At 39.5% G+C, this 22,603-nt stretch overlaps 1 protein-coding gene across 2 annotated transcripts in view; it reads right to left on the reverse strand.

The window, feature by feature from the left end:
- Positions 1–235: 235 nt before the first annotated feature.
- LOC117831541 (mucin-2) overlaps positions 236–22,603 on the reverse strand; it is a 38,869-nt gene continuing 16,501 nt past the window's right edge. For both annotated transcript variants that reach the window (XM_034710270.1, XM_034710269.1), the window contains exon 3: positions 236–1,213. In XM_034710270.1, coding sequence (XP_034566161.1) covers positions 1,024–1,213 — 190 coding nt within the window. In that variant the 3' untranslated portion in view covers positions 236–1,023. The remainder of the gene's footprint in view (positions 1,214–22,603) is intronic.

Raw genomic sequence — 22,603 nt, forward strand, 5'->3', positions numbered from 1 at the left:
ACTTTAAATATATATGTATATATTATATATTGAGTTGGCGGTCAAAATAAATCTCCATGAAGCCAAGTGGAGCTGCAGATTCTGCTAATAATTCCTAGAGGGTTCATACCATGAAGCATTATTGTTATATAAAATATCAGTAAAATATTGCTACTTGAAGACAAGTATATGAACACTTCCTTCACACAATGGCTCAAAGAAAATTGAACTCAGAATAAAAACAAACACAAGTAGCTGTGGTAAAATACTTTTATAGAGCAGTAATCCATATCTGAAATATAGCATCCAAGCAGAATAGCCCTGATATGTACAGAACTCATCTCACTCATTTTCTCCATTTATATATGCTTTTTATGTAAATATGTTTGTTATAGTGTGTGTATGTGTTTGTGTGGGTGCTGTGTGTGCATGTAGACATGTAATTCTTTTTCATCAATTACAGTTTAATAAAAGTTTTAAATACAGGTCATAATAATTATTTTAAATGTCTCTGGATATAAAAGCTGGTGTTCTGACCCTCATTAGTCCATAAATGAAGATGAATACTTCCTCTCTGTCTTTTCTCTCTTTGCCTATAAACTTTATTCGTTTCATCTTTTATAAATATTCTCCATCTCTCTTATGTATTGCCTCTTGTACTCTGCCCCTTGCCCCCTTCCACTCGCTATATATTCTCTTTATACCTCCTAATTGCTTCCTTGCTGTGACTCATGTGTGGACTGAACTTTTGCTTTTATTTGACTTCAGCACTTTTACTTCAAACCTCTAAGTGCTGAAGAGGCATTTTAAAAGCAGTAACAACATGTGTGGCCCAGTCAACCAATCCCATCATCTCCAACAACAACAGCTAAAACCATAACCTTTGTTACTCTTCCTCCTACCTCACTTTTGTGTTTGCATTTTAATTCTCCACTTCACTTCACACTTGTTTTTTTAATCACATTTCCATAGTTTAGTATTTTTTTAAGAAGGGTAAGCAGTGCATTACAGTATCGAAGTGTCTTTTGCGCTGTCTTGTGGTTCTCAGAGGAACCAGAAGCATTTCTTCCTGTTCTTCTTGGTGGTGGCGGGGGGTCGCACCGGCTGAGGGGAGTCTTGTTGGTTGGGTGTCGGGGGCTGGGGTGTTGGGGGCTGTGGCATGCCCTCAGGAGGGTCACCCACCTTCCATGTGCGGACCACCTGCCCTTCCTGCAGACGGAAGTCGTGCTCTACACTAGAGAGAGAAAAGGAGAAACAGGGAAGAAGCAGTGAAGTGCCAGTAGAGTTTATTTTTCGTAAAGTTACGTAAAGCAATTTTTCCCTTGTACAGGTTATACCAAGTCTTATGGGGTGGTACTTGATATCTTGTAAGTCAACGACTTATCTATGATGCTTCACTGTTATCATAGTTATGTTCTTTCATATTGATCTCCCAATGGCATAATATCATTGTTCAAGTGTGTGATTTTACATTGCTGTATGGAGTTGCACAAAAGGCATGACGTATAAACAAATGTACACACGTACAATGCTGTTCCTCCCTGCCTGCTCTGCTGGTTTACAGTGATCCCATGATGCCTTGGTCACACCATTATGGCTCCACCACATTTATATTGAAGGCGAGACATTACAGGGGCGTGAATGTTGCCTGTTTAGCTGGATAAGAAAAAAACTTTTGACTACAGGACTAAGTTCATAAATGTTTTGGCTGTTTTTGGGGGTCTCAAAGTCTTCAGTCATCTTTTCATTAAAACTTAAACCATCTCTTACCAAACAAAGCTTGTTTGACATCTCAAACAAAGTGATTGGATATAAAAAAAATTGGCTGTATAAATAAAAAATCATTGTGTGGGTTGAAATGATTATTGCCCTCGACTTTGAGTTCCATTTTTGACCCTTCTAACAACCTTTCCCTCTCCTATGTTGACTTCAATACAATTTATATTACATCACTGGGTTTCTTAAGTCTGGTTCTCTATATAAAAGCTTTCTGAGATCATTATCACAGCACATCTGCAAAGAAGAAACCCTCTTGAAAAAAAAACACTGAACATTTTTAAACAACAAATTACTTGAACGTAACTGAACGTGTTCACATTTTGGTGACCGATGAACTGAACTGCTCAGTTTACAGGTCATGAACAGGAACGGGCATCAAGAGTTACAGACAGTTACCGAGTAGTGATGTGCGGATTGATACTGAAATATCGATACTTCCCATTCCAGATCTTTATGCTCTAAAATCGCTTCTCAAATCAAAATATCGATACTTTTGATACTTCAGTCATTTGAGGCTATGTATATCATTAACAGGAACACAGTGGAAAGTAACTAAACCATTGAGATCTTGTCTAAATGATGCATGGTTGGTGGGAACTACTAGTTCTAGTTCTTAATAATTAAACAATAATTTATTTTAATGGTTTTATTGTTTACTTATTTTCTTTTTTCGTGTGTTTAAAACACCATTTTCACATATTTTGTATGATTGTGTTCACAGGAAGACGTGATAACGATTTGTGAGCATCTTAGTTCACACCTGGACGGATAAATATTCAAAAGTATGACAAAAGACGCATGAAAATTTAGTTTCTGATTAAAAATGGAGAATTAATTATATTCGAATAAGACATTTGAAAACAAACCAAACCTCCGGTGCCCTCACACTCTCCGTACACACCCGTCTGTCACACACACATCTCTGATTATTAAATGCACTTGCTTCTACAGTAGTTGGGAAGGGAGTTGTAATCCAAGGTGCCTGCCGGGACTTGACTTACCTGTAGATAGACTTTTTCTGGGGGGTTTAGTTTGAACATTTAGGGCACTGGAAACTTTACTGGGATTAGTTGTATAAAAAAGCTTCTGCTGAGTTCTTTGTGCGACCTGTCTGTTTGTGCCCTTTTTGATAGTCTTGATATCCAAGATTTTGATGTGCAGCTTTTGTTTAGTCGGGAATCCGTTGTAATTGCAGTATACGCTCTTTAATAATGAACACAATCAAAGTCTGTGGGTTTTGGGCGGGATGGCGGGTGGGTCTCCTTTCTTTTCTCTCAGTTAATGTACATTCTAAAGAGATTTGTTGCCACAGCTGTGTGAGTTGTGACTGTATTGAAAAGATGAAAAGCATATATTTATCTTTTGCGTTACCCTTTTTCCTTGAGCTTCTATTTTTGTGCCTGTGTCTTCTGTTTAGTTTTTCTGTTGTTGTATTAGCTTGGCTATATCGTAAATGAGGCCGCTACATCTATATTCTACGAGTTTAAAATAAATAAATAAATAATTCAGAAATACACTACTTTTTTTAGATTTACCAGACACATTAGGTGTATTTGCACAAAGTATCAGTATCAGATCGGTATCGCCGATACCAGCCTGAATTTTATTCAGTATCGGATTGGAAAGGAAGTCAGTAGTATCGAACATTACTATTACAGAGTGCGGTGTTTATTTTAGCCAAAGTCAGGTTTACGCAACTGACAGGCATTTGGTAAGGCTTTTGCGTCTAGTAAACAAGAGCTAGTTCGTGGTACCTGTGAAGCCAGCTGTTGTGAACATTTGAAGGAGTTTTGTGAACGAATCCAAACAGGCCAGTATAGCTTTAGAGATGTGTAGCTTTTTGAGAATGTGGAATAGTTCACTTTTTTGTTCAGTGTTTATTTACCCTTAGCTTTTTTACTTTACAGGATTTTCCCTGTGTATTGGGGTGTTAAAGTCTGATCATTTCGCCATATATTCTGGTGACAGATTGTACAGTTAGATGTGTGTTTCTAAGTTTTCATAGCTGCGGATTTCTTGGCTTTTACACTTAATACCTGTCTAATAACACCATGAAGTTAATTCAAAATAAAAAAAAAAACCTCTGAACTTGTACTAATTCGTTTTAGACTGTATGAACTGAACCTTGAAGTAGTTTTCTGTTTGAACTTGCACAACACTGGCTACACTTCGTTTACAAAAAAATGGCAAACTTTGTCTGTCTGTCTCTGGACACTAAGCAGATGGTGCACAGTTGTTCCTTAGTGTTTCTTCAAAACTAGTACTTCCGAAGCCAAAAACAGCACTGCTAGAAATGCCAGAATGACACAAAATTGTAAAACTGTGTGCTGGGCAGCTTAACAATGAGATTAAACTTATTCGAAACTCCAGAAGGCTGAACGGGCCAGAAGATTCAGGTGATACATGTCAGTAGGTTCTGCATTAAGAGTAAACTCTCTTTCAATATGCCATTATTATCCTGAAACTAAAAATAGCCTTTTAGAACAATCAAAACTGAAGTTGAGCAACAATTGGGGAACACAAAGTAAGGTACAAGAAAGACCCCCCTGTAAAAAGCATCAAAGAGAAACAGAGGAGACACCGGTATCTGACACTTTTTTGTAGATAATAATGAAGCTGTTGACAAAGTGAATCATGGGCTAAAATGCTGAGTATCATGGAAATGTTGCAGCACCAGGAGGGATCCCAGGACTGCAGTTGACAAATACATCAAATGAAAAAGTCAGCAAGGTGCATCGTCAGTCAAATGACAGCACAGCTCAGGGGCTTCACTGCAGAAATGAGACATGAACCCTGAAGCACCTCTGCAGCAGCTATAGGTAAATGTAAGCAATAAAAATGTATGCATCTGCGATAAAGGAATAAAGACAATATTTGCTTGCTGATTTACTTTTGTCAGCAGTCACATGTAGGGAACGCTTTCCCCAAGTGAACAGATTCTTTTTTCTTTCCTTTTCTTTTTTTATTCATTTCACTTTGCTGCTATTCTTGCTTATTATGCAGTGGCCTAGTTAGCTGGTGTTTCTCATCACAGCACAGAAGCTGGAAATAAAGAGGACTCCCTCTGTTTCAGAGACGAGGAGAGGAGTGCTGCAGAGGAAATGAGGAGGACTGAACTCAGCAGGAGCAGGACCTGGAGTTTTCAGGCAGGAACAATGAGGACTCTCACATTCATATCCATCTGGCTTCAAAACTCCCACTCCCACAGTCACTCAACCACTTCACTCAAAACAAATGAAACATCAAACTCCAGACGGGAGCACAGTGCAGGCAAACGAGTGCGGACAGAGTAAACAGTTAAAAAGTGAGTGGGAACAAAGAGCAGTGGAGTGGATTTCTTCCCTCTGCAATATTTACAGCAGTTGGGAAAAAAGCCACTTTAACTAAACCTCTATGTGGCGGCTGGGACTGCTCCACACCTTGAAACAAACCTCTAAAGCTGCATAAAATGAACCACTAGTCCACAGCAAGTGGAGGTGGAGGAGTCTGTCCCAGCAGTGGGAATCACCAGAGGAAAATACAATATAATCACAATACTTCAGTCAAGACCTGGTATTTCTGTTAACATATTACAGGCCTAAGAGCTGAAAGCAGTGCCAGGACCCTATTGTAGTGCATGGGTTTGTTATTTTTCTGTCTCGGACCCAAAGTGATCACATATTTGGTGGCTTTAATATGCCCAAGAAAACACCAACATTTGCAAATGCATCAGAAGAGATATTAAGGAGTGCCTCTGCTCCTTAGTGCTCCCTTAAATTATTAAGGGAGCACTTCGGAGCCTAAAATTGGCCCCTAAAATTGGATATCACCTACTTGCATGAAAATTACACATGTATCATGTCCATACCTTAAAAAAAAAATCTCTTGTCGTCATGTCGGCAAAACTCAAATGGGAGTCAATCATTTTGAATTGAATGTTAAAAAATAGGTTCTTATTTTGTACTCCTCTCAGGGGTTTCATCATGTTTACACTTGTCTCCCTTCAAGGGACTCAAGTTTCCTCTTGCAGTTCAAAGACATGCTTGTTAGGTCAATTGGTGACTCAAAATTGCCTGTAAGTGTGACAGTGTGTGTATGGTTGTTTGTCTTTATATGTCTGCCCTGTGAGTATCTACTTTTATTTTTGTTGCTTTGCATATGTCTGTTAGTCTACATCCATCTGTCAATTTATTTGTCTCTCTCATAGATGGTGAGAATATAGATGGCACAAGCACTCCTGTGTTCATAATTTGAAGAGGTTTAATTTGAAGTAGTTATTTGTGCTAACGCTTGACAGCTCTACTGACCAATGACTCCAGCATTCTTTACTGAATTAGTGGAGAATGGCATGAAGGGTCATTGAACTTCTCATATCTGTAAGTGTCAGCTTCAAATCAACACATGAATCTGTTCTGCTGAGGACTGTATACTGATCTGAAGGGTCTTGTGCACGTTAAATGTGTGTCTCGGTCGAAAGGGTATGACACAATCCTGACCTCCACCAGCCATATTTCTTCTGGCCCTAAAATATGTCACCAGCTCAAGATGTCAGCACCCATCATGGCTGTACTTTGGCTCTATTTTTTGCAATGGGATGAGATTGAGGCGTCTCATCAATAATTATGTACAATCAATCAATCAATCAATCAATCAATCAATCAATCAATCAATCAATCAATCAATCAATCAATCAGTCAATCAATCAATCAATCAATCAATCAATCAATCAATCTGTATTTGTATGGCGCCAAATCACAACAAACTTTATCTCAAGATACTTTTACAAAATGAGCAGGTCTTGACCCAACATCAAGACAGTATACGATCCATGATTTTTCAGTACCACTGTCGATGCTTACTCATGGATTAATGTTAGTCCAGACATCTCTGTGGGAAAAAATCATTTCTTTAACGATTCTAGTGCTAATACATGTAGTCTGTAATTGCTATATTGCAGTATTGTAAATTAAAAGGCAGTATTTGGAAATAATCTTGTTATAGTGTCGCCATGTGATATATTCTGTCTTTTTTACTCTACTCTAAGTTGTCTCTGTTGTTTTGTCTCCTAAATAAACAGGTAAAATAAAGCCCCCATGCCATCACCCTTGCAGCAGCCCTGTTTGTGCCTCCGTACAGCTAAGCTCCCCTGTGCCTCTAGCTTTGCGTCGGCCGTGTTCCCTCTTTGTGAAAATGAATAGCCCTGGTCCACAGCTCTGCGTGATGAAGGCAACATAGGCGCTGTAGGGAGCTGTCCACCCTCAACCTTAATTATCTGCACACAGAGCCCACAAACTGTGGCAGGCAGGAAGCTGTGAACCTAGCACAGCTCTTTTCTGCTGCTACTCCCTTGTCCTCTGCTCATATCGATGTTTTTTTGGCTACAGGGTGCGTCCAATTCCAGGTGTGTTTTATAGACAATGCAGGCAATAAGTCAGAGGGTCAGAGCAGTGATTTGTGCAATATGGGTTTCTGAGATGGATTGTGGGAGAGAGGGATTGACCTGAGCTTAAGGGTGGCAGTTTTAGGTTAATTCTAGTGTAACTGAAGTTGAAAGAAATGTGTTTTCACTGTAGTTGCACAGTAATGACTGTGTGTGCACCTCATGTTCTGTAATATAAATCTCATAGCCTTGGAAAACTTTGAATCCCCCACCAGGTATAAAATGTGTTTTGCTTCGTCTTTCTTCACTCGGATGTTTGACCTTCCTTTTGCAGACTAATGTATTTGCAGTTTCCCAAACTCATTCATTCATTTTCTCTGTGCCCGTCTTGATTCTGAATTACAGACATATACCGACAAGCATCATTTTGTAGCATCGTGACTGGAACTGGAGGTCAATCATTGTGCAATCTGCAACTTATCGGGGCTAGCAGTCTGGTGCTTTTCTAGACAGTAAATGCTGATAAATACTGAGGAGATGATGACAGAGCAGTAAGCTTTCCTTATTTCATCGTTACTGCTCGATCACACTTGGTACTTTTCAAGGCAAGTTCACCACAAGGTGTCATAAATACAACCTTGAGAGTTATCAACCATCACTGACATCATCACCAGGCTGCAAAAGTACACCTGAGTTCATCATCATACTGTGTCCGGAATCACTTAATACTCTGTCATAGCCCCAACTAAAGTGAGCTTGCCATTTCATAGTGCTGTCTAAATGTTTAGTGGGAAATATTAAATCCTTTATGGGGAATCAGGGTATCTCACAATACATTTTGATGCAATGGATTCACTCACCCAGCACGACATGCCATGATAAACTGCGCTGGATTCAACAGCCCAAAGTTGTTACCAAAAGTGTTCTTTCCTAAGCCTTAGATAGCAGGTTAGCATTGGAGAATGACAGACGGTGAAGTGGAGATTTCCACATGGCAAAAGCCCAGGAAGTACCATTAACATCCATATTAAAACGCCTCTCTTCACAGCAAGAAAGAAACATGTTTACAGTCTGGTACTATTTGTACACACTATACAGGGTTGAATATATTTTTTTGTAAATGTTTTGTATGGGCCTTCTGAATGATAAGGCATAATTAGCAGCACGGCTGACTTGACTGACTGGTGGGCACATTGTAGTTGTTAGCAAGGAAACTAAACGTTGGCATCAACGCTGCCTCTTTGCTTTTGCTAGGTTGACCATTAGTTAGGTTGAGTCAGTGTTTCCAATATGGTGACCGCCATTATTGGGATTTCTCTTCAGAACTGATTGGTGACATCACTGAGATTGAATCTGAGTCGCTGCCATACACGTCCTGCTGCTGTGGACGTTCCAGACTCCAGCAGCTACAGACATGCCGTACTCCAGCAGCAACAGCTACTACTACTAGTACTACTACTACTACTATCCGTCTCATCACTATCATGTCTCTCTCTCTCTCTCTCTCTCTCTCTCTCTCTCTCTCTCTCTCTGATTCTCCTCTATCCCTATTTCCATCCCCAACTTGGTCGAGGAAGATGGCTGTCTTACATGACTCTGGTTCTGCTTGAGGTTTCCGGCTGTTAAAAGGAAGTTTTTCCTTGCCGGTGGATTAAGATGAGACAAGATTGAGTCCTGTCAGTAAGAGAGGACTGGATTATCCTGTCTTGATGTTGGGTCTATGATAATAATTTAACATAGAGTATGGTCGAGACCTGCTTTGTTTGTAAAAGCGCCTTGAGATAATGTTTGTTGTGATTTGGCGCTATACAAATAAAGATATATTGATTGATTGATAAGTCCATGATTTATACAGTCTCTGGTAAAACGTATCTCTGTCACAAGAACCAAACAAAAAGGCAGCAATGACTTGTGTTATTAATTGTTACTGTGGTATTTTTACATTTACCAGACATTGACTGTTACAAATCAATCACATAGAGAAGGACCAAACTTTGGAAAGGTTTGAAGTGAACCTTTTTATTTAATTTTTTCTTTTTTTACAAACGTGACACAGGTAAAGATGTTCCACATCCATATGTGAAAGACTTCACAGTGAAGGCTTCAAGAAAATGGCCCCACTTGCTGTAGTAATTTTGTAACTCAAAAGGAACATGATTAGTTTAGTATGTTAGTTGATTTGACGGGCCATGCAGAACACAACTGTTGAATCATGGAAGTTTAATTCCAATCATGTCACCTCAACTTTCTTTATGATCACCTTTCATTCAACAATGAAGCCCAAAGTGCTTCATGGGGAACAAACAGATGACAGCAAGAACAGAAATTGAAAAGAAAATCATAAATTTAGAAAGCTTAACAATTTTAGACGTTAAAACCATAACATTTCTACAATGAATATGTACAATTGAGTAAAATGTAACTGTCATGGAACTATTGGTACTAATTCTGACTAAGGCAAAAAAACATTACTCCAAATTAAAAGCTCAATTAAAAGATAGGTATTTAAACTTCCTTTTGAAAGTACAGATACTTTTTTACTTTGAGTGGCATTAAGTTCTATAGTTTTATGAGGAGTGAAAAAGAAGAGTTTAGAACTTTTCTATTTCTAATTTTTGATCATTACAGAATCAGAAGTTTAGAAAACATATGTTGTCAAAAATTCAGACTTTTTAGTAATATCGGAAACCAATTGAGGTTAGACTGTAAATGAAAAAATTAGCATATTCATTTAATACCGATCCTTAAATGAGATGAGTGAAAGATATGAATATAAGAATATTTTGAAAGGTAATCAAAGCCTTCTTTGGAAGAGCTTATCAGACAAAAACGATTTTTGAAGCAGTCTTTTTGTAGTTAATCTGAAAACAAGTCCAGGAGGGATCTTTCTTGTGTTTTAAAGTATCTTGGTGAATTAGCTATCTGCATCTTTCTGATTAAAACAGCTAAGAGTTTCAGTGGGAGATCAAAGTGACTCCAAAGTCAACCAAACATCAGCTTGTGAATTGGATATCGTTGCTGTAAGGCTTGTATCAGTGTTCTATCTATTCCCACTGTGTGACCTTACTTTGCACATGTTATTCCATCCTTGGAGATTTACTCTTTAAATCTACTCTTTTTTTTAATCATTCAGTCCGGGAGGCAGCGACCTTGCCCAAGAGCACCAACCAAGCACTTCTCCAGAGGGGATTGAATCAGCAGATTTGTTGTTACAAACATTATTCAAGGTAATATGAAAACAATGGTTAAAACAATTAAAGATAATTGACTGTATTATAGGAAATATAATTAACAAATCTGTCAGTTTGGTTCACTTTTACATGCAGCCATAGAAGCATACACAGTGAAGTGAGCTGAAAGAAAGATAGGGCAGCTAATTGGCACTGTAATACACCCTTTGTAAAATAGGACATTAAGTGCAGTCAGATTGGATTCAGGATGAAAAATTTGATAAGCTAAGAACAGTGTGTTAAAATAATATGAGAAAAGAGGGTTGAGCAAGGCCTCGTCTCTTTTTCATCCCTCCATCTATAAAACATTCATACAACAGCACCAGCAGGAGATCATCGTTTCTCAACTGTCTCCCCTCCCCTCCCCTCCCCTCCCCCTCCCCTTTTGCTGAGTAGTGGAGGAGAGACTTTCAGACGAAATATAGCCACGCCAAGGCAATCAACTCGAAAAATCTTTGCAATTTTCTCCCCTACAGGCAGAGCATCCTTAAAAAAATGAGAACATTTCATTTCAGTGGAAATTACAGGAGAAGTCATTCTCTGCAGAGAACGATGTCCGTCTCCGATGAGGTACCACACCTCCAAATACATATATGTAACATACAAATAGATGTACGTATGTGCACAGACATATCTACTGTAACCCCTGCAATAACAAAAACACAAAACAACTTTCAAATTACTATTTCAGAGAACAGATTGCACTCTGAGGTATTAGACTCTCCTGAGATCATTATTCGTAGACGCTCCCACCAGCTGCTCGGCTGTCAGAGTGTCAGAAACTGGGGTTAGTCCTACAGTAAAAGATCCTTCTTTGAAACCTGCATCAACAATAAGAATTTACTAATACGTCATGTCACGTGTGTCCTTCAAAAACAAAATATAACATCATATTCTTTACACAGATTGTAATTATGCAGGATTCAAACTATCAAATGATATTCTTTTTATGGATCTCTGCAGCAGTAAAACACTAAATGCTTTATCTAGCCCAATAGTGATTAATGCAATGTTTTATGTTTTTCCCATGTATTATCATGCTTGCAATCCTATTTCTTTATGTTTCTTAGAACTTAAAGAAAAAGGAGAGATAATGTCACAGAGACAGTAAAACAGTGACAGATCGGGTGAATAGCTGAAACTCTGTGGGCAACATTCACACATGTTTAAACTGTAACTAAACCCCAAACCAATTTTTTTTTTAGCTGAAAACTTATTTATATAGGAATTTATTAGTCCTTTTAATCAATGTGGGTCTTGATCCCAGCAGTTGAGCATATAGTATTAAATTCCTCAAAATGTGTTGAAAATGTGTGTAGCAAATGCCATCTCCAGGTCGCAACCCCTCTACTGCAATGGAGTTTTTCTAACGGCTGGCCGAGGACCATAGACCGTATAAATATGGACGTAGTATCGGTGACATCACCTATCTGTTTCTGAAGAGCTGTTTTGAGGCCAATCGGCGGCGGCGGCCATTTTGCTGCTGTCGAACGATTGGGATGTAAAGAGGCGGGCTTTGGGCCTCCTAGCCAACAGCTACAGTGTTCCTGCCTGTCAGTCAAGTCAGCTGTGCCTCTCACTGGAAGACTTGTGATCTCAATATCTTTGAAATTGCCGCATTAGAGAAAAATTCAGCCCCCGTACAGTATGTGCCGATCGAGAAATGAGCTATCCAGACTACACTCGTTTTTTGTACCAGGTTGTAAACATGTTTATCTCTGCTGTAAAGATCAGCTCTTTTGAATTGGTGTGTATGTGATTTCCGGCACTTCTGGAGCCAGCCTCAAGTGGATCCTCAATGAACTGCAGTTTTTAGCACTTCTGCATTGGTCTCATATTTTTAGACTGGGGGTTGCTGCTTTCAAAGGACACGGTGACGTATTGGGTACGTGTGTCTGTCATCGAGTCTATAAAAATACTTCACCTGGTTCAGTAAACCGGGAGAAGTGAAGTGGACCAGGACAGCCACACAGCCTGATTGACTGAGACTTCAGTACGTAGTACATGTATTGTATCCAGTATGGTTCAGCTGTGTTACTTCCCCGACTGTAATATTACTTTATCTCTGTGCAAGACTCTGGATGCAGCTCTCGCCCTCCCGGGATCTTAAAATAGCCTGTGTCGTTCCAAAAATAGCTTAGTGGACGTACGGAGCGGGTGAGCTAGCCGTGGTTTGCATTAGCGGACGGGCTAACCTTGGCTAGCATTAGCGCACTAGTCACTTCACTCGCCCTCTGCTCCAAGCACATTCACTAACCTGAAGCTAATGCTCCCGGTTCACTGGCTGCTGAAGTCGCTGATCCACTCTGTGTATGCCGGCTGATGCGGTTTAGTCGTGAAAAACTCAGTGTTCATTTCATTAGTCCACAACACTTGCTATCTGACATGCTCACTGTGGTAATACAATGATCACAACAACAGCTCGCAGCAGATTACCCTGAGGTTGTTCAGACATAAAAACAGATGGCGATATTTCCCCATTAATATACTTTCTCTATTGATTTGTCTGTGGACTGAAGGGATTGACTCAGAGTTATATCAAAAGTAAAACAAATGTATGGCTTTGGGAAACATTCTGGCCGTGAGCTCTTAGCTCCACTCTGCTGATATCTGTGTGTCACTGTATATGATGCTGCAGCTGATAGTGAGGCATGAAGGAGTGAGTGGGCGGGGCTTCACCCTTCCTCCCCCCGCCCTGTCAAAGTTCATACTCGGCTAGGCTTAGCATGCTAATAGTAACGTAATCAACAGTCCAAGCAACTTCAGCTTCTCATTTACTTTTGTATATGCATCCTGGACAGATGTCCGTTTAAGTTTGTCCCAGTCTTCTCCTCTGTGGTTCTTTTAAGGTGTTTTTCGACCAGAGGAACTTTACCCCGGAACTAGGGATTTTACCCCGGAACTATGTGCGTTTCGACTGGTGGACCCTTGGTCAAAAAAAATTTCAGGGGTAGATGATCTCACCCCTTAAAACCCCCTGCTAGGGGGGTAGTACTTTTCAAAGGTCCTGGGCTTTTGGGGGGCAGGGCCTGCAATGCTGAACGTGTCTGATTGGTAGATTAACTGCAGTGTTTTCATTCCACGCCAACAGGCTAACTGTTGTGTTGCTCATATGATACCTGCCTGTCCGCCTGCTTCTTTGGTGTCATCTGTGATGAATGGCATTCAACTTTGTTTTACTACCCTCTACTGGTCTGGTGGTTTTATGCATTTACCTTTTTTTCCCCTCCATACGTCACTGGCCTGATCTACCTGGGACTTCAGCCCGGGTAGATTCTGGGGGCTAAAAGACCCCGGAACTCTTGGTCGAAATGCACCTTTACACTTCAAACATGTTGCTATGCAGTCAATGCAAAAGTCCGATTACAAGTCCAGTATTGATTTCTGAAAATCAGACTTTAGTATTACAATACTGTTAGTGTCCGCAATCCATTCTTAGTGAATTCCCCCCAGACTGTTTCCTGCAGTTGGCCAATGCCTAAAGAAATACTAGTGGACAATTATACAATAAAAGAACACCTTGGGTACTAAAATCTGAAGAACCTGACAAAATCTATTCTTCCTCCTTTACTTATCTCTCTTTGGCTTTCAGTATAAAATGAAGGCAAAATGCCACCAAATATAAAACATAATAAAACAACAAAATTAAAGTCTACTCTGAATTCATTAAGATGTTTCAGTCAGGACAAAAGTGGTTTACAGACATACTGTCATGCTGCCATTGCCCTCCATACAACCATCCTGCTAGCATGGCTGAAAAACTGTCTCATGGCAATGAGCCAATCACACCAAGTTTTTCAACAACATCTGATGTTTAAAAATTAGTTAATTAAATCAGTATCCCAGGATGACATGCTTAAAAACAAATTTCAGCTCTGGATAATTAAGTTGGGATGATGAGAAATTGTTTTACATCTTAAGATAATGAGATAATTAAGGTGTGATCTGAAGCTAGATTCCCAGTCAGCTCATCCACAATCAGATTTTGTTCTCGTCCGCTTCACTTTATCGACAGCTTACAGAGGCATCTGTTGTCTGACTTCGACTGACAGAAGGTCTGCTCTATAGAGTAGCCAGAGCAATTTGAAGAGGTTTTATTTTGGAGAAACATGCAGAAATGAGTAATAATCTTACATTTCCACACCTCCATTCAACAAGCTTACATGGGCCTGGAGAAAATCCCATCAAGAATATAAAAGATACAGAAAAAAAGCTTCACTAACAAGATAGTAGACTCAGGCTAGAAGTGATGGAAAATGATGTCTGCAAAGAGAAAAGGCAGAGGGCGATGAGGCAAAGTATTATTTCAGTTTGTATCGCTGGGAGGAGACTGTGTGACAGAGTAAAAAGAGACAGACACTGACGCTGTAAACATGACTAATACCTCAGGGACACATCATCATATGATTTATGCTATCCACGGAAGGGCTGACTATGCGATATAATTTATGCTAATCATAGGATGCTAAAAGCTTAAATGCACATTACCCGCAGTCAGATCACATTACACAAAAACATCTTTCTAGACGGAACAATATATTGTATTGAAACTATGTGAGCTAGCTTAGGATACCAATATTTTCAAGGTCGATGCGTTTGGCTTCATAACTAAGTGCTGAAGCACTTGGCAGCCTTTCAAAATAAACAAAGGGAAACCTGTAGTGGATGAATTTAAATAACCTAACCTTGCACAGCATTAATGTTACTGTCTCTCCCACCATCTCTGTCCTTCTGCTTGCATACTTTATTCCAATGTTTGATTATGAATGCCAAGTATTTACATTTTCATAGCAATTACCTGTGTAAATTGCACTAATGTGACCTTAGTGGCAAACTCTGGCACTCAGTATAGCGCTTTCTTTTTCATAAAACCAACAGCGCAGCCAATCCCAGCACGAGAAAGGGCAGACTCACCTCATTTGTACTTCTTTTCATGTGCATGAATAAATAAAAGACAATGTTTGTTTATTGAAGAGGCCAGATGTAGAACCTGGCAGCTTTCAGATCAGAGAATTCTCACCCTCTCATAGCTTCTTCAATAAAGAACAGCTGAGGTTCAGATTGATTACAGGGTAAACATGGGGAGGGATGAGGAACTTGCAGATGGAGACAAGGATCTTATGGTCCCATCATAGGTAGCCTGTAGCAGCTAAAGACCTGACCCCCTATGTGGTGTAGCTCTTTGTTTTGTTTGCTCTGCGGAGCTCATTGAGTCATAGGAAGATTCCTTACAAAGCGTATAAATGAGACAAGAAGCAGCAGCCTAAATCAAGCTGGCAATCGTGAGCATCCAGGATTTGCTCTGCAGAGAAAAAATCTGTTTGCTTTGAATTCATAGTCATTACTGGTTGAATTTGGGAGAACAGTGCGTGCCTGCAGATGTCGTCTATCTCCTGCTTCGAGCATTCTGACTTCTGAATGTAGCACAACAAAAGGAGGGGTAGTTGTGTTGGGGAACCAAAACTCCTCTATCCCACCTTCCAACCCCAACGTGGTCGAGGCAGATGGCTGTCAAACATGAATCTGGTTCTGCTCGAGGTTTCTGCCTGTTAAAAGGAAGTTTTTCCTTGTCACGGTAACTCGCTAAATACTGTGAGGTGCAATGCTCATGGTGGATTAAGATGAGATACAGTACGACTGAGTCCTGTCCGTAAGAGGGGACTGGATCTTATCCTGTCTTGATGTTGGGTCTTTGTAATAATTCAACATATGGTGTGGTCTAGACCTGCTATGTTTGTAAAAGCGTCTTGATATAACGTTTGTTGTGATTTGGCGCTATAAAATGAATGATTGATTAGTAAGAAACAAGCTGTAGACAAAAAATTATCTTTTTATCGTCTTTTAAAAAATAGTTGGAGATTCGGGGAAATACCCTCATTACTTTGTCACAACTTACATGAACATATGTATAAAACTGCCATGTTTGTTTGATAAATATGAAGCTAAGACCAGCAGCTAATTAACTTGACTTAGCATAAAATGAAAAACAAATCCTAATTAAGCTGGGTTAGACTTTTTCTTTGAAAACTGTGTCGTACATATCAATGTTAAATGGTAAATTTCTAAGCTTTTATTTTGGTATGAATTAAACAGGATTCAACTGACTTCATAAAATGTTTGAGAGAGGTTTGAGGAAGATTCTGTCTGAATAAAACAGGCCAGCTTATCAATCAGACAGCCGCATAGTTTATTTAACAGACAGTTAGACAGACATAAGAGTGTTATTGATCTTCGAATGAACCAAACCAGTAAATTTGTGGGATGAAAACTGCTGAAACTCACAATAAGCCTTTGCTGTGGGAGACTGCAGAGCTCGGTGATGTTTCTAGCCCACTGAGCAGGAAAGTCTGAGCTAGCATGGTTACCCTTCCTCATTATTATGGGCCATGATCTGCTGAACATGTCACTGCATTTCAGTCTGACTGTACGTCTAAGCATAAGCACAGTTTCAGTGCTGTTAGACTCAAGTCAAAGTAGATCTGTACTGATAAAAGCTGAGTTCTGGCATTGAGGAAAATAAAGCAAAATTCTCTTTTAGACCTCCTGTGGATGTTGTGAGCCAAATTTAGAGCAACATATGATGAGGTGTGCTTACAAAGTCTGTCCTAACATTCAAGCCAGGATTTTCCTCACCACCTGCCCACAATGAGCATCCATCCAAAACTCAGACACAAAAGTACTTCTTGTTTTTCGCTCAAAAGTCATCCACATATTACACCTGATGAATGAAAAGTAGTAAGTTAGCTAAGGTGAATTAAAAGGCAGAAGGTTATGGCTGGTTACACACAGCACACTGAGGTATTGAGTGAGAGCTGCTGATGGATGAGTGGCTACAGAGGAGCCCTGATCGAGAGCAATGAGACGGTAGCATGGCAGTTTGCCATCAGAAAGAAGGAAGAAAAAAAACAACAACTAACATTTAGGATCCATCCATCTTTATCTGTGTCGCACCCATTCATAATCGCGCACTGACTCTCGGAGGATATTTTCACAGTTTTTCTCTCTGTGAAGGGGGAGTGAATTTTGTTTCACCTCTAGCATTTGGAGGTGGGATTGATAATGACGAGTCAGGGGGTAATGATGATTTGTTGCTGGGGTGAGCAGTTATTTGTTGTAATTTATGAGCACATATGCAGAAAATAAGGAGCAGATTAACACCTGTGTTTATTTTGACCCAAACCCAAATAAGGGGGTAACCAAAGAGGTCAGATATATGAAACATTTAAATCAAGAGAATGACAGTCAGATTGATTTAAATGGCGATCAAATTTAAGTGATGATGCTAAAGGAAATTAGATAATCATGGAGTTTTGATATCTTTGTGGGTCAGGAGGGGCTGTTATTGCATGTATGTACTCGCAATTTGTGTACGCCCTCTGTTAAAAGCAAAACCCAATAAAAAGATTGTAAAAAAACAACTGTCATAAATATATTTTGTTTGGTTATACAGACGAACTGCGGCAGGTTTTTTTTCTAAGTGACAACCAAGGGAGTTAATGATGTTAAGAAGTCATTCAGTAATGTTTTCTTTATCAATAACAAGACACCTTTTTATGTAAGTAGGGCACTGAGTTTTTCACTTGAGATGTCACTTTGCCACAAGAACAAGCCCTCTGAGTCGGACTGAGTGGCAAAACATCCTGCGACATGATTGCATTCAGGAGAAAAGAAGAGGAAAAAAACAGTTTGAAACACACAAGTATATGCCTAAATCAAGGGCAGCTGTACAAGACAGATGTCTCTACAATTTATTAAAGACACAGTGATCTGTGGACATCGACATGTGGATAGAAATCTGGTTTCTTGACATTTAGGTGTACCAGATTTAGATGCTGGGGTAACACGTGCAGTGAATTATTGCTTTTTCAAAAATAATTAAATTAATTGTATCATCTGATAAACTGTTCCGTCGAATCACTATCATCGCTCTCTCTCTCTCTCTCTCTCTCTCTCTCTCTCTCTCTCTCTCTCTCTCTCTCTCTCTCTCTCTCTCTCTCTCTCTCTCTCTGCAACCCTAACTTGGTCGAGGCAGATGGCTTCTAACATGAGTCTGAGTCTGGCTCTGGCTCTGCTCGAGGTTTCTGCCTGTTAAAAGGAAGTTTTCCCTTGCCACTGTAAATAGCTCAATACTGCGAGGTGCAATGCTCATGGTGGACAGCGTCTTGAGATGATGTTTTTTTGTTATGATTGGCGCTATACAAATAAAGATTGATAGATTGATTAATTGAATATACCTTTTATTTTAGCATAGGACCTTAACTGTCTACAAAGACCACTGTCGTGTCACAGTAACTGAAAGGACTATACTTTTTGTCCATTTCAAGCTGTAACTCTGAATGCAACCCTGGGGGGGGGGGGGATTTCTGACAACCTGGCAACCCAAAAATGTAAAATCAATGTAACTGATCTATGAGGCATTATAGCAATGATTTGTTCACAATTATCAAATGAAATAATTACCACAGCTAACATCATTAAAAAGTGGTGCCCATAAACACTTTCCAGCCAACTAAAGTGGAAAAATAGCTCTTATGTTAGCATACAGTATTTAAAAGCATATCGATTATATTAACATAAGCTGTGCCAGACCTGGTGGAGTGGGTGCCAGTAGGAGAGCTTGAGGGATCTAATTTAGCTGTGGGTGTGATTGTAGCATGATTAGTATTTATATGACACATCATTCAAATTAGGCAGTGCTTCCCTGTTCCACATGCCACTCTTGATCTTCCTCTCTCCTCCCTGTTTCAAAGACGTGGCACGTCAGTGATGGGCACCATCTGGCCCTCACTGTTGGCACGAGTTTGGGCTCTGTGATTATTGCCAAATGGCGTGAACAAGGGACTTCACTCTCCCCTTCTTCTCCTCTTCTGTCTCTTGCTGTCCGTCTGTTTCACACACCCAACACCTATATACATTGGATATCAAAAGTCTACACACCCCTGTTAAAATACCAGGTTTCGTGATGTAAAAAAATGAGACAAAGATAAATTATGTCAGAACTTTTTCCACCTGTAATGTGACCTATAACATGAACAATTCAATTGAAAAAAAATTCAAACATTTTAGGGGGAAGAATAAAAAAATAAAATAAAATAATGTGGTTGCATAAGTGTACACACCCTTTAACTAATAACTCAAGCACCTTTTGATTGTATTACAGCACTCTGTTTTTTGGGGGGAGGAGTCTATTAGCATGGCACATCTTAACGTGGCATTATTTGCCCATTCTTCTTTATAAAAAAGCTCCAAACTATCAGATAGCAAGGGCATCGTCTGTGCACAGCCCTCTTCAGATCACCCCACAGATATTCAACTGGATTCAGGTCTGGACTCTGGCTGGGCCATTCCAAAACTTTAATCTTCTTTTGGTGAAGCCATGTTTTTGTTGATTTGGATGTATGCTTTGGTTCATTGTCATGTTGAAAGATGAAATTCATCTTCATTTTCATCTTTCTACCGGAGGCCTGGAGGTTTTGTGCAAAAATTGACTGTTTTTTGTAACTGTTCATACTTCCCTCCACCTTGACTAAGGCCCTGGTTCCAGCTGAAGAAAAACAGTCCTAAAGCATGATGCTGCCCCCCACCATGCTTCTCTGTGGGTATGGTGTTCTTTATGTGATGTGCAGTGCTGTTTTTATGCCTAACATACCTTTTGGAATTATGGCCAAAAAGTTCAACCTTGGTTTCATAAGACCATAAAACATTTGTCACATACTTTTGGGAGACTTCATGCATGTTTTTGAATTTTTTTAGCTGGGCTTGGATGTTTTTCTTCATAAGAAAAGGCTTCCGTCTTGCCACCCTACCCTTAGTCGAAACATATGATGAATAGGAGAGATGTTGTCACATGTAGTACACAGCCAGTACTAGTCAGAAATCCCTGCAGCTCCTTTAATGTTGCTGTAGACCTCTTGGAAGCCTCCCTGACCAGTTTTCTTCTTGTCTTTTCATCAGTTTTGGAGGGATGTCCAGTTCTCTGGAATGTCACTGTTGTACAATATTTTCTCCACTTGATGATGAATGTCTTCCCTGTGGTCCTTGGTATATCTAATGCCTTTGAAAATTATTTGTACCCTTCTCCTGACTGCTACCATTCAACAATGAGATCCCTCTGCTGCTTTGGAAGCTCTCTGTGGACCATGGCTTTTGCTGTAAGATGCAACTGAGGAAATGTCAGTAAAATCCTCCTAGAAGAGCTGATCTTTATTGGGATTAATCAAAGTCACTTTGAATTATGACAGGTGTATACTGACTACTATTTGTCATGAGTTTTAATGTGATTGGTTTATTCTGAACACAGCCACATCCTGAGTTATAAGAGGGTGTTTACAATTATGCAACCACATTGTTTTATTTTTGTATTTTTTATCCTTCCCCTAAAATATTAGACATTTTTTTCAATTGAATTGTTCACGTTATAGGTCACATTAAAGGTGGAAAAGGTTCTGACATGATTTATCTTTTTTTACATCACAAAACCTGGCATTTTAACAGGGGTGTGTAGACTTTTGCTACCTACTGTATCTGTCATTTCTTCCACAAACAATCTCGTAAGCAAACCGACATGGACTTGAAACGATAATGAAACATTTTTGTTTTCATATCTTCAGTGAATAGTGATTTTCTTGTGTATACACCGCAAAATCAGAGCATATGGCAGAAATAAAATGCTTCAGTTCCATTATCTTGTTTTCTTACAGTGAAAATCTCTTTCCCCGCTGGCTCAACATTACCTCTGTGTAGTTCAATATGAATGAGAGTGATGCCTACAGTGTATTTTCTCCATCTCCCTCAAGAGCTGCCTGTTGCTCTTTGGCTCAGCCCTGAAGTAAAGATGGATTACTGCAGAAGAACTGCCTGCCCTGCCCTTTACACACTTAACACACACACACACCACTTCTCCATTATCAGTCTCATTCAGGGGGAAGTGGTGCGCATGTGCATAAACATACACACACACACACACACACACACACACACACACACACACACACACACACACACACACACACACACACACACACACACACACACACACACACAGGTCTGAAGGCTCTGACAGGGTTGTTAGCAAAAGGTCAGAGTCAGGCATCTGACAAATCTTCCTTCTGAGAAACGAAAACCTCTCATACCCGGTTAAACTGAAGTTACACAAGCTCTTATTTTCCTCTCTTGTTTTTCATCCATCTTTTCCATTTCTCTATGTCTTTCTGTGTTTCTCATTCTGTTTTTACTTGAAGACAGACAGCCTGGTAGTAAATCTGTTTGTGTTTGGATCCGTTTCCTGTCGGATATGGACAGCTTGGCTATCTGAAAAATTAGAAAGAAGCAATTCCAGGCACTGCAGTCAAATGATTATCCTTGTGTTGCTTGGCTGAAGGGGCTTAACCTCTGGACTCAATAGGTGCATTATTGATTAATTGGTAGGTTCTCAGTAGTGCTCAATCCTCATTACTATTGAGACAGTTTATTTTTTTCTCTTCATAGTATAAATACCCACCTATCTTAAGACAGCACTCAATTTTTTCCTGTTCTGTAACTGCCTTTGTCAAGCATTCAGAATGGTACAGATAAATAGTTTGTATAGACTGATTCAGTGAAAGTCCACCTCCCTGTGTAGGTTTGGGTTTGTAGAGAAACCAGCCCATCTAAAAGGAATTACATTACTGTTAAATGATTTACCATAAAGACTTTTTTGAGGAACGTAATGACAGCATTTTCTTTGAGAACAATGGGGAAATATTGTCAAAGAATCTATTTGCCAAGCCAGAAAAAAGTATACATATTACAGCAGTGAAATGTTCTTCTGCTACAGCAATGCGACTTGGGGATATACTGATTAATGGAGACTAGACTGGGGAGTTGAGGCTGTAAAATATCCTTGAATGTGCCAGTGGGGTTTTATTATTATTATTATTTTTTAAGTTCTTCATTCAGTAATTTTTTTCTTTCTTCTCTTTCTACATTACTATAATTTTTCATAGTGAGTAAACAAATATACAGTGTGTCTATTTATATATAAATATTAGCGTCCAATGAGGCGAGCGTGTTCAGACAGACCCGTTTGGAATTATGGGACAAATACTTGAGGTTAAATGTAAATCCCTGCAAAGTTAAGGACATGTTGTGTTACATTATGTGCTCTGTTCATGTGGTTGCGTCAGGCATGCTTTGTATATGCAGTTATTGAGTTATGACAGGTTGAACCTGGAGTGAGACAGTGTTCACTGACAGTTATATGTCTGGAAAGAGTAAG

This window comes from Notolabrus celidotus, chromosome 19, assembly GCF_009762535.1.
Source record: "Notolabrus celidotus isolate fNotCel1 chromosome 19, fNotCel1.pri, whole genome shotgun sequence".
Taxonomy (NCBI): domain Eukaryota; kingdom Metazoa; phylum Chordata; class Actinopteri; order Labriformes; family Labridae; genus Notolabrus; species Notolabrus celidotus.